Genomic DNA, 13,057 nt, shown 5'->3' on the forward strand with positions numbered 1-13,057 from the left:
TTAAAAAAAAAAAATTACAGCTAGCCAGGGGCACACTCCAACACTCAGACATCATTTACAAATGAAGCATTTGACTTTAATGAGTCCGCCAGATCAGATCAGTAGGGATGTCCAGGGATGTTCTCTTAATAAGTGCGTGAATTTCTGTGAGCAAGACTTTTAAACAGGTCAACATTCACAGGACCAGACGGACTACCAGGATGTGTACTCAGAGCATGCACAGACCAACTGGCAAGTGTCTTCACTGACATTTTCAACCTGTCCCTGACCAAGTCTGCAATGCTTACATGTTTCAAGCAGACCCCCATAGTCCCTGTGCCCAAAAAAGCGAAGGTAACCTGCCTAAATGACTACCGCCGTGTAGCACTCACGTCAGTAGCCATGAAGTGCTTTGAAAGGCTGGTCATGGCTCACATCAACACCATCATCCCAGAAACCCTAGACCCACTCCAAGTCGCATACCGTACCAACAGATCCACAGATGAAGCAATCTCAATTGCACTCCACACTGCCCTTTCCCATCTGGACCAAAGGAATACCTATGTGAGAATTTTGTTTATTGACTACAGCCCAGCATTCACCATAGTGCCCACAAAGCTCATCACTATGCCAAGGACCCTGGGACTAAACACCTACCTCTGCAACTGGATCATGGACTTCCTGACGGGCCACCCTCAGGTGGTAAAGGTAGGCAACAGCACATCTGCCATGCTGATCCTCAACACGGGGGCCCCTCAGGGGTGCATGCTTAGTCCCCTCCTGTTCTCCCTATTCACCCACGACTGCATGGCCAAGCACGACTACAACACCATCATTAAGTTTGCTGACAACACAGTGGTAGGCCTGATCACCGACAGCGATGAGACAGCTTATAGGGAGGACGTCAGAGACCTGGCAATGTGGTGCCAGGACAACAACCTCTCCTTCAACGTGAGCAAGACAAAGGAGATGATCGTGGACTACAGGAAAAGAAGGGCCGAACACGCCCCCATCCACCACGATGGGGCTGTAGTTGAGCGGTTCAAGAGTTTCAAGATCCTTCGTGTCCACATCACCTACGAACTATCATGGTCCAATCACACCAAAAAAGTTGTGAAGTGGGCACGACAATGCCTTTACCCCCTCAGAAGACTGAAAAGAGGCCTCCCGGTTGGCGCAGTGGTCTAAGGCACTGCATCGCAGTCCTAGCTGTGCCACCAGACATTCTGGGTTTGAACCCAGGCTCTGTCGCATCCTGAGCTCTAATGTTTACTTACCCTACATTACTCATCTAATATGTATATACTGTACGGTATACCATCTACTGCATCTTGCCATCTTGATGTAATTAAATGTATCACTAGCCACTTTAAACAATGCCACTTTATATAATGTTCTCATACCCTGCATTACTCATCTCATATGAATATACTGTACGCTATACCATCTACTGCATCTTGCCATCTTGATGTAATGTAAACCATGCTGTTTAATATTGTAATGAAACACCAGTTAGCAGGTCTCGAACCCTCGACCTTTTAGCCCGAGGTCCGGCGCGCTATCGACTGTGCCTGAAAAAGCATGCTCGTGAGGCAGAGTCGATTTCAGCGTTTATAAACCCAGGGTCGTTACAATATGTTTTCATACCCTACATTACTAATCTCATATGTATATACTGTACTCTATACCATCTACTGCATCTTGCCTATGCCGTTCAGCCATCACTCATTTATATATTTGTGTGTACATATTCGTATTCATGCCTTTACACAAGGTAGTTGTGAAATTGTTAGGTTATATTACTTGTTAGATATTACTGCATGGTCGTAACTAGAAGCACAAGCATTTCGCTACACTTGCATTAAGACCTGCTAACCATGTGTATGTGACAAATACATTTGATTTTGTGTAGGCCTAATAACAATCGCAGAATACCATTACAATAAACGTAGGTGTTTGGATGAATGTGCGCGGGTTGCCTTATGGAGCATAATTTGAAACACTGCTAGTTCAATCTTCTCGGTGTAACAGTTGGGATAAAGAGAAAAATCAGAGTACAACGTATCTCATCCCTGGATTGCGGTACATTTTCCAAACTCCCCATTGCCTTAATCTACACAGTTATGTTGTCCGACCCTAGTGCAGCTGTAAGCAAGTGGGTCGGATCTGCTGGCTACACATGGATACAACACTTGCACTGGTCATTCACACCAGCTTGATACATTAGCTAATTAGCATGTCATGTCAAGGTGACTTCCAGAAGGTGACCAATACTACAAGTTATTTCTACCTCGCCCATCGAAATACATTTTACTTTATTTTACAAGTTTTAACTAGCGCCATGCTATTGTTGCCAGCATAAATGAGCTCGCTGGGAATGGTTTAGGACAATTGACTCAACCTAATCCATTCGTCTCAACTCTCAGCTGCGCGACACACGTCATCAATTTGGGCACCAAGCGTGTCCGTATAGCCTCTCCCAGATTTCTACCTGATTTGACTTTTCGTAGCAGGTTAGAAGAATTAGGTTAAGGTAGGGGAAAGAGTTATGGTTACAAAAGCTGCATCCCATCTCGTCGAAACCTACAACCTGTGCCACTGGCTGCGATACGACGCGGGCGTGGCCACGTAACCCCACCCATAAATCTCTCTGAGCGGGTGCTTATGTGCTTGTTCTGTTTGTGTTTGCGCAGTGAAGCGAGAAGGGCACAGAAAACAGTGCGGGGTTGCTATGATTTTTGTTTAGTTCGATATGTAGCTTTGTAGTAGTCAACCAACCCAACAGCCAGTCTCTACTCGATTAAACAGGGGTAAATTCAACATAGCGCTCGAGTCAAAGCAAACTCAAAGCCGGGTTATTTACGGGATGAAATAAGTCACCTCGCCACCATCGGGAGGTGGGAGTGTTGGGGTCGCCGTCCGTGTATCGCGAACGGGGTTGCGAGACTGACGGGCGGTCAGCCTGGTCCAACTTTGCCGAACGAACAAAGCCGCCAAATTCACTGACTGGGTCCCCGGGAGCAAGCAGCAGGGAGATCAGTCAACATGGTCAAGTCTTTCTTCCCGTTGAAGAAACTGAGACGGAGTGGGAAACATATGCTGTTCTTAGTTCTGCTGATGTTGGGAGCTTTCGCTGTCTACCACGAGTTTGTTGCTACTAAGGCGTGGAGAAGCACCAAGAGTCGTGAGTAGGCTATCATGGATAGCTTTCTGAACCATTTACTATTGTGTGTGTGTGTGTGTGTGTGTGTGTGTGTGTGTGTGTGTGTGTGTGTGTGTGTGTGTGTGTGTGTGTGTGTGTGTGTGTGTGTGTGTGTGTGTGTGTGTGTGTGTGTGTGTGTGTGTGTGTGTGTGTGTGTGTGTGTGTGTGTGTGTGTGTACTGGTAGTTAATCAACTGTATTACCAAATGAGCTAACTTGATAGTTTTTCACCAATTCTAGGCTATTTTATCAATGGTACATTCCATAGTGTCATTGAATGGTGGGCCTATTCTGCAAGATGGAAAATAAACACTTACTCTCCACTGTAGTCAACAACTTTTTCAAATCCTGTGTTGTAAGGACTAAGAACTTTCTAGCCAACTTTAGAAAGATGTAAGGTGTGGCTGATGGGCTGCTGACATGAGAGATTTACAGGACTGTCCCATACTCTGCAGGAGATCACACACACTGCCTACACAACGAGACAACTCATCTGGGAGTTCCCTTTTCCCTTAGTTCTGAATGCTGATAATAGTGTAGTGCAGTAAGAGTCAATCATTCAACATAACTACAACAACAACTGCACACACCGTGATGAAGCCTCTTGAAGTTGTTGAAACATCAATACTGGAAATATGACATGCAAACACAACCATACAAGTGTCCAGACACAGTATGTGGGACGTGTGTGTACATGTTGGTCTTTGTTGAGTGGCGCTTCTTTCCATTTGCCCTTGTACCTGCTATCACTAGTACACAAACTTGTTTGTAGCAGTGGTAGCCTCATACCTGGGGCTGGAGGGGGCAGAGTTTTGGAACGCTGCTGTCAATACACACACACTCCTGTAAAGATGGCCCTCCTAACCCCATCCCCCCTCTCTCACACAACCTCAAATGCACACTCCTTCCAGTTCTTGTTCAAGAGGTGTGTGTGCATTTGTAAAGGAGAGAAAATGAATAATACACCTCCTTCTGGACATAGAGAAATACAGTTGAAGTCAGAAGTTTACACACAACTTAGCCAAATACATTTAAACTCAGTTCAGTCCCTGACTTTTAATCCTAGTAAATTGCCCTGTCTTAGATCAGTTAGGGTCACTGCTTTATTTTAAGAATGTGAAATGTCAGAAAAATAGTAGAGTGATTTATTTCAGCTTTTATTTCTGTCATCACATTCCCAGTGGGTCAGAAGTTTACATACACTCAATTAGTATTTGGTAGCATTGCCTTTAAATAGTTTAACTTGGGTCAAATGTTTCGGGTAGCCTTCCACATGCTTCCCCCAATAATTTGGGTGCATTTTGGCCCATTCCTCCTGACAGAGCTGGTGTAACTGAGTTTGTTGGCCTCCTTGCACATGCTTTTTAAGTTCTGCCCATATTTCTATATGATTGAGGCTACGGCTTTGTGATGGCCACTCCAATATCTTGACTTTGTTGTCCTTAAGCCATTTTGCCACAACTTTGGAAGTATGCTTGGTGACATTGTCCATTTGGAAGATTCATTTGCGACCAAGACTGATGTCTTGAGATGTTGCTTCAATATATCCACATAATTTTCCTCCTCATGATGCCATCTATTTTGTGAAGTGCACCAGTCCATCTTGCAGCAAAGCACCCCCACAACATGATGCTGCCACCCCCGTACTTCACGGTTGCGATGGTTAACTTTGGCTTGCAAGCCTCCTCCAAACATAATGGTCATTATGGCCAAACGACAGTTATATTTTTCATCACACCAGAGGACATTTCTTCAAAAAGTATGATCTTTGTCCCCATGTGCAGTTGCAAACCGTAGTCTGGCTTTTTCATGGCAGTTTGGGAGCGGCCTTTCAGGTTATGTTGATATAGGACTCGTTTTACTGTGGATATATAGATACTTTTGTACCTGTTTCCTCCAGCATCTTCACAAGGTCCTTTGCTGTTTTTCTGGGATTGGTGCGAAAAGTGCAAATCAAAGTACGTTCATCTCTAGGAGACAGAACGCGTCTCCTTCCTGAGCGGTATGACCGCTGCGTAGGCCCATGGTGTTTATACTTGCGTACTATTGTTTGTACAGATGAACGTGGTACCTTCAGGCGTTAGGAAATTGCTTGCAAGGATGAACCAGACTTGTGAAGGTCTACAATTTTTTTTTTTTTTCTGAGGTCTTGGCTGATTTTCACATGTCAAGCAAAGATGCACTGAGTGTGAAGGTAGGCCTTGAAATACATCCACAGGTACACCTCCAATTGACTCAAATGATGTCAATTAGCCTATCAGAAGCTTCTAAAGCCATGACATAATATTCTGGAATTTTACAAGCTGTTTAAGGGCACAGTCAACTTAGTGTATGTAAACTTCTGACCCACTGGAATTGTGATACAGTGAAATAATCTGTCTGTAAACAATTGTTGGAAAAATTACTTGTGTCATGCACAAAGTTGATGTCCTAACCGACTTGCCAAAACTATAGTTTGTTAACAAGACATTTGTGGAGTGGTTGAAAAACAACTTTTAATGACTCCAACTTAAGTGTATTAAACTTCTTACTTCAACTGTATCTTCATCACTAAGGGACAGAGATACGCCAAGCCTCATGAAGGAGCTGCCTTAGAAGGTACAAACAGTGCATTCCTGAGCCTCCTCACAATGGGGAGTGAGGACATCACCCTCTGAGTATGTGTGTCTGTATAGTGATGGGACAAATGTTGTATATCGGATGTTGGTCTATGTGCCCATACACCTAGGGAGAGGAGAGCGAGAGAGACATAAAATCACGGGAAGAGGGAAAGGAGGAGGATAGAATCTCTTATATTTTGAGTTAAAAATATGATTTTTCTGTCTAATACTCTAAAATTACCATGTATCCACTCTCCACCTACCCCATTCATAGACACTAGCTGCTTTAGTGCCTATTGATGGTAGTATCATCTGACCGGGAGTTTTTGTGAAGAGCCTTGATGCTTGCTCTATACATTAACATGCATTGCTTACATTACTTATGTTTCTAAAAACAAATACAGCATCTTTTCATATCAGCAATAAATTAAGGTTAAATTACTATACACCTTTTTATGGCTGTGTGGGAACACTAACCATATCTCCATGTTACATCTCTTGTTTACGGAAGACATAGACAGCCACCTGTGCTATTTAGCTATATAGCGTGCTCCGGACACCTGTGTGTAAGCCATAACTGGGGAGAAAGTGTAGTCAATCCACTTGAGGCACATGGCTTGTGGATCAGTGCAAAACTTCTACAGTAATTGTCTTTTTTTTATTTGATGCATTTTATTTCTCGCTGATATCAAAGATAAGATCTGCAAATGTTTCGAAAACCGGTTTAAACAATGATTATAGACTTTTCTAAATGTTAAAACACAGCGTGGGAATTGTAGTTCATATGGAGCCAAATGTGGGTGACTGTAACTGCTGAAAACCCAAAACATGGAGTAGGGTTTTCGAGAGCTACTCTCCACCCGTGTGATAATGACAGACTTCCAGAGCACCAGTACTCTCTCTCCCTACCTCAACCCCCGCTACACTCACATGCTAACCCCATAGCATTGCCTATAAATACAGTGGGGTAAGTATTGTGGGGCAAGTATTTAGTCAGCCACCAATTGTGAAAGTTCTCCCACTTAAAAAGATGAGAGGCCTGTAATTTTCATCATAGGTACACTTCAACTATGACAGACAAAATAAAAATCCAGAAAATCACATTGTAGGAATTTTAATCAGTTTATTTGCAAATTATGGTGGAAAGTAAGTATTTAGTCACCTACAAACAAGCAAGATTTTTTTTCTTCTCATTTTGTGCCTGGTTTGTGTTTCTGAGTCCAGAAGGCTGGTGTTCATTCCCAGACCTGATTCCTAGGCTTGAGCTCTCTGGGCTAACATGGTCTTGAATCGAGCAGACAACCCTTATTGGAACATCAGCCATAGAGGGTTGTATTTGGAAGCGAGGAGTGTGTGTGCTTACTTACCCTTTACACTCATACCTGTATAAGGGTTGATAAATGCAGATTTGGACTCGAAGTGCCTAAATTGAACATGACCTCAAAGCTCTGGCTCTGTACTCCACAGTGCTGTTAGAGTTTTGACTGACAGCCATTCTGAACTTCCACTTGTCGTGCAACAATAAGTTGGTCCAATACATCCCGGTAATTGTTCAACTTTTGCAAATTTGTTGTCTAAGTGAGGGAAATGCTGTACATTTACGATGACTCGATGTACACTCAAACAAAATATAGAGCTGTGACATGTAAAGTGTTGCCCCCCCCCCACACACACACACACACCTACATTCTGATATTACCAGGTTCTGACTACTAGATGGTGCTGTTCCTGCTATTAGGTATATAATTGTTTACTTACCTTGTCCATAGACTGCTTACAGGGTATGACAGCCACCCATGCTTTGGTTTTGTTTACCTGGCCGCTGTTTCAGATGGTACATTTTATGCATTTGTTGCACAAATCCAATGCAAGTCAGTGGTACCTAATTTTAGCACTTTCACGCTTCATAGCCAAATCATCTATAAATAACGTAATTGGGCTGCACACTTTTTAAAAAAGTTAATTTTTTATACTTCAGGATGATTTGAACATGAAGTGTGAAAATGCTGATATTGGTACCATTAACTTGCATTGGATTTGTGCCACAAAGACTGCAAAGTCAGCATTTGAAACCAGGGGTTGGGATCTGGGTCAGGGAACCGAAAACGGAAAAAAAGGATACATTTTTCAAGGAACAGAATCCCAACCTGGAATGAAAGGGATCTATACTGTTTTGGAACATAACTGTTATTTTGAAATCGCGGGAACTGCTTAATACTGTTACATACAGGGTATTTCTTTTTCAATCCCACAAAAAAATGCAACAAAGAACCTATTCAAGGTCCTCACTCTGTCAATCATACTTTTTCCAATCTCTTCCTGCTAGCTGAAAATCTTTGTAAACTACCTACCTTTCAATGCTAATTAAGGATGATGTAGTTCGAACATTTCACATTGGAGTCATTACCTACATAAATGCAAGATGTTTTTCTATTTTAATCTGGTGCTGCACTGCATACACCAGCTTGTTAGCCAGTTTGTCCAATGTTAATCCAATTCTCAGTAGTTCAAACCGTTGGTATATTTCTGTCGGCCAAATTCCGATAATGCATGTCATAACAACATGCCCTGAGCTTCAAGCCAGCCGTCCTCCTCCACTCTCGCTTTCTCTCCACCTGCAAAATTTCAGTCTTTCGTGCCCTACACTTGTCTGTCCAATGCATGTAAACAATAGCTTGCCCCCTCCATAGTAAGCTGCTCTATCCTCACTGATTTGGTGAAATAATTTGAAGTCGAGCTAAATGTTAACGTTTGATTTCAGAGGTTTAAAAAGGAACGCTATACACTGAGTGTGCAAAACATTACATTTATTTATTTTTTTATTTCACCTTTATTTAACCAGGTAGGCAAGTTGAGAACAAGTTCTCATTTACAATTGCCACCTGGCCAAGATAAAGCAAAGTAGTTTGACACATACAACACAGAGTTACACATGGAGTGAAACAAACAGTCAATAATACAGTAGAGACAAGTCTATATACGATGTGAGCAAATGAGGTGAGATAAGGGAGGTAAAGGCAAAAAAAGGCCATGGTGGCAAAGTAAATACAATGTAGCAAGTAAAACACTGGAATGGTAGATTTGCAGTGGAAGAATGTGCAAAGTAGAAATAAAGATAATGGGGTGCAAAGGAGCTAAATAAAATCAAAAAATAATAATAATAATACAGTAGGGAAAGAGGTAGTTTGGGCTAAATTATAGATGGGCTATGTACAGGTGCAGTAATCTGTGAGCTGCTCTGACAGCTGGTGCTTAAAGCTAGTGAGGGAGATAAGTGTTTCCAGTTTCAGAGATTTTTGTAGTTCGTTCCAGTCATTGGCAGCATAGAACTGGAAGGAGAGGCGGCCAAAGAAATAATTGGTTTTGGGGGTGCCCAGAGATGTATACCTGCTGGAGCGCGTGCTACAGGTGGGTGATGCTATGGTGACCAGCGAGCTGAGATAAGGGGGAACTTTACCTAGCAGGGTCTTGTAGATGACCTGGAGCCAGTGGGTATGGCGACAAGTATGAAGCGAGGGCCAGCCAATGAGAGCGTACAGGTCGCAATGGTGGCTTTGGTGACAAAACGGATGGCACTGTGATAGACTGCATCCAATTTGTTGAGTAGGAGGCTATTTGGAGGCTGTTTTGTAAATTACATCGCCCCAAAGTCGAGGACTGGTAGGATGGTCAGTTTTACAAGGGTAAATTTGGCAGCATGAATGAAGGATGCTTTGTTGCGAAATAGGAAGCCAATTCTAGATTTCACTTTGGATTGGAGATGTTTGATGTGGGTCTGGAAGGAGAGTTTACAGTCTAACCAGACACCTAGGTATTTGTAGTTGTCCACGTATTCTAAGTCCGAGCCGTCCAGAGTAGTGATGTTGGGCAGGTGCAGGCAGCGATCGGTTGAAGAGCATGCATTTAGTTTTACTTGTATTTAAGAGCAATTGGAGGCCACGGAAGGAGAGTTGTATGGAATTGAAGCTTGCCTTGAGGGTTGTTAAGTGTCCAAAGAAGGGCCAGAAGTATACAGAATGGTGTCGTGCTCTACATGCTCTTTCAATGACAGTCTGACCAGGTGATTTCAGTTGAAGGCTATGATCCCTTACTAATGTCACTTGTTAAATACACTTTGATCAGTGTAGATGAAGGGGAGGAGACAGGTTAAAGAAGGATTTTTAAGCCATGAGACAATTGAGACATGGATTGTGTGTGTATGTATGCAATTCAGAGGGTAAGACCAAATATTTAAGTGCCTTTGAACGTGCTGTGGTAGTAGGTGCCAGGTGCACCAGTTTGAGCGTGTTAAGAGCTGCAACGCTGCTGGGTATTTTATGCTCAACAGTTTCCCGTGTGTATCAAGCGTGATCCACCACCCAAAGGACATCTAGCCAACTTGATACAACTGTGGGAAGCATTGTAGTTAACATGGGCCAGCATCCTTGTGGAATGCTTTCGACACCTAGTAGAGTCAATTTTCTGATGAATTGAGGCTGTTCTCAAATCAAATCAAAGTTTATTTGTCACGTGCGCCGAATACAACTGTAAACCTTACAGTGAAATTCTTACTTACAGGCTCTAACCAATGGTGCCAAAAAAAGGTGTGTGTGGATAAGTAAAGAAATTAAACAGAAAAACATTTGGAAAAAAAGAGTAGCAAGGCTATATACAGACACCTGTTAGTCAGGCTTATTGAGGTAGTATGTACATGTAGGTATCGTTAAAGTGACTGTGCATATATGATGAACAGAGAGTAGCAGCAGCGTAAAAGAGGGGTTGGGGGGCACACAACGCAAATAGTCCGGGTAACCATTTGGTTACCTGTTCAGGAGTCTTATGGCTTGGGGGTAAAAACTGTTGAGAAGCCTTTTTGTCTTAGACTTGGCACTCCTGGTATCGCTTGCCATGCGGTAGTAGAGAGAACAGTCTATGACTGGGGTGGCTGGGCTCTTTGACAATTTTTAGGGCCTTCCTGACACTGCCTGGTGTAGAGGTCCTGGATGGCAGGCAGCTTTGCCCCAGTGATGTACTGGGCCGTACGCGCACTACCCTCTGAAATGCCTTGCGGTCGGAGGCCGAGCAATTGCCGTACCAGGCGTGATGCAGCCGGTCAGGATGCTCTCAATGTTGCAGCTGAAGAACCTTTTGAGGATCTGAGGACCCATGCCAAATCTTTTTAGTTTCCTGGGGGGGAATAGGCTTTATCGTGCCCTCTTCCCGACTGTCTTGGTGTGTTTGGACCATTCTAGTTTGTTGATGATGTGGACACCAAGGAATTTTAAGTTCTCAACCTGCTCCACTACAGCCCAGTCGATGAGAATGGGGACGTGCTCGGTGCTCCTTTTCCTGTAGTCCACAATCATCTTCTTAGTCTTGGTTACATTGAGGGATAGGTTGTTATTCTGGCACCACCCGGCCAGGTCTCTGACCTCCTCTCTATAGGCTGTCTCGTCGTTGTCGGTGATCAGGCCTACCACTGTTGTGTCGTCAGCAAACTTAATGATGGTGTCGTGCCTGGCCATGCAGTCGTGGGTGAACAGGGAGTACAGGAGGGGACTGAGCACGCACCCCTGGGGAGCTGCAGTGTTGAGGATCAGCGTGGCAGGTGGAAACGGCAGTGTGGAGTGCAATATAGATTGCATTATCTGTGGATCTGTTTGGGCTCCATGCAAATTAGAGTGGGTCTAGGGTTTCTGGGATAATGGTGTTGATGTGAGCCATTTACCAGCCTTTCAAAGCACTTCATGGCTACAGATGTGAGTGCTACCTGTCTGTAGTCCTCTTGGGCACAGGGACTATGGTGGTCTGCTTGAAACGTGTTGGTATTACAGACCCAATCAGGGACATGTTGAAAATGTCAGTGACGACACCTGCCAGTTGGTCAGCACACGTCCTGGTAATCCGTCTGGCCCCGCAGCCTTGTGTATGTTGACCTGTTTTTAAAGGTCTTGCTCACGTCGGCTATGGAGAGCGTGATCACACAGTTGTCCGGAACAGCTGATGCTCTCATGCATGCCTCAGTGTTGCTTGCCTCGAAGCGAGCATAGAAGTGATTTAGCTCGTCTGGGAGGCTCGTGTCACTGGGCAGCTCGCGGCTCTGCCACCCTTTTCTAGTCTGTAATAGTTTGCAAGCCCTGCCACATCCGACGAGCGTCGAAGCCGGTGTAGTATGATTCAATCTTAGCCCTGTATTGACGCTTTGCCTGTTTGATGGTTCGTCGTAGGGCATAGCGGGATGTCTTGTAAGCTTCCGAGTTAGAGTCCTGCACTTTGAAAGTGGCAGCTCTACCCTTATTCCCACTGAGCTAGTTGCCTGTAATCCATGGCTTCTGGTTGGGGTATGTACGTACAGTCACTGTGGGGTCGACGTCCTCAATGCACTTATTAATAAAGCCAGTGACTGATGTGGTGTATTCCCCAATGTCATCGGAAGAATCCCGGAACATGTTCCAGTCTGTGATAGCAAAGCAGTCCTGTAGTTTAGCATCTGCTTCATCTGACCACTTTTTTTATAGACCGAGTCACTGGTGCTTCCTGCTTTAATTTTTGCTTGTAAGCAGGAATCAGGAGGATAGAGTTGTGGTCGGATTTACCAAATGGAGGGCGAGGGAGAGCTTTGTAGGCGTCTCTGTGTGTGGGGTACAGGTGATCAATATTTTTTTTTTCCCTCTGGTTGCACATTTAACATGTTGATAGAGATTTGGTAGAACTGATTTAAGTTTCCCTGCATTAGTCTCTCGCCACTAGGGTGAGTGGTTTCCTGTTTGCTTATTTCCTTATACAGCTGACTGAGTGCGGTCTTAGTGCCAGCATCTGTCTGTGGTGGTAAATAAACGGCCACAAAAAGTATAGCTGAGAACTCTCTAGGCAAGTAGTGTGGCCTGCAGTTTATCACAATATACTAAAATTCAGGTGAGCAGAATCTAGAGACATCCTTAGATTTCGTGCACCAGCTGTTTACAAATCTGCACAGACCGCCCCCTCCCTCGTCTTACCGGAATGTGCTGTTCTCTCCTACCGGTGCAACGTGTATCCCGCTAGCTGAATATCTATGTCGTCATTCAGCCACGATTCCGTGAAGCATAGGATATTGCATCCGGCTCTTTGTCCTCTGCGTCGCTTCCTTTTGCGAATAATTGGGATGTCTGGCCTGTGGGTTGTTTGGAGAATATCATGTGAGTCCTGCTTGCTGCTGTTGTTGAAGAAATCTAATCCGAGGTGAGTGATCGCTGTCCTGATATCTAGAAGCTCTTTGTCTAATCCGAGGTGAGTGATCTCTGTCCTGATATCTAGAA

At 44.0% G+C, this 13,057-nt stretch overlaps 1 protein-coding gene across 1 annotated transcript in view; it reads left to right on the forward strand.

The window, feature by feature from the left end:
• Positions 1-2,656: 2,656 nt before the first annotated feature.
• The window catches only part of LOC139372788 (beta-1,4-N-acetylgalactosaminyltransferase 3-like), a 43,929-nt gene continuing 33,528 nt past the window's right edge, over positions 2,657-13,057 (forward strand). Inside the window, exon 1 of the mRNA XM_071112595.1 lies at positions 2,657-3,163. Within this exon, the coding sequence (XP_070968696.1) occupies positions 3,025-3,163 (139 nt within the window). The 5' untranslated portion in view covers positions 2,657-3,024. The remainder of the gene's footprint in view (positions 3,164-13,057) is intronic.

This window comes from Oncorhynchus clarkii, chromosome 2, assembly GCF_045791955.1.
Source record: "Oncorhynchus clarkii lewisi isolate Uvic-CL-2024 chromosome 2, UVic_Ocla_1.0, whole genome shotgun sequence".
Lineage (NCBI taxonomy): Eukaryota > Metazoa > Chordata > Actinopteri > Salmoniformes > Salmonidae > Oncorhynchus > Oncorhynchus clarkii.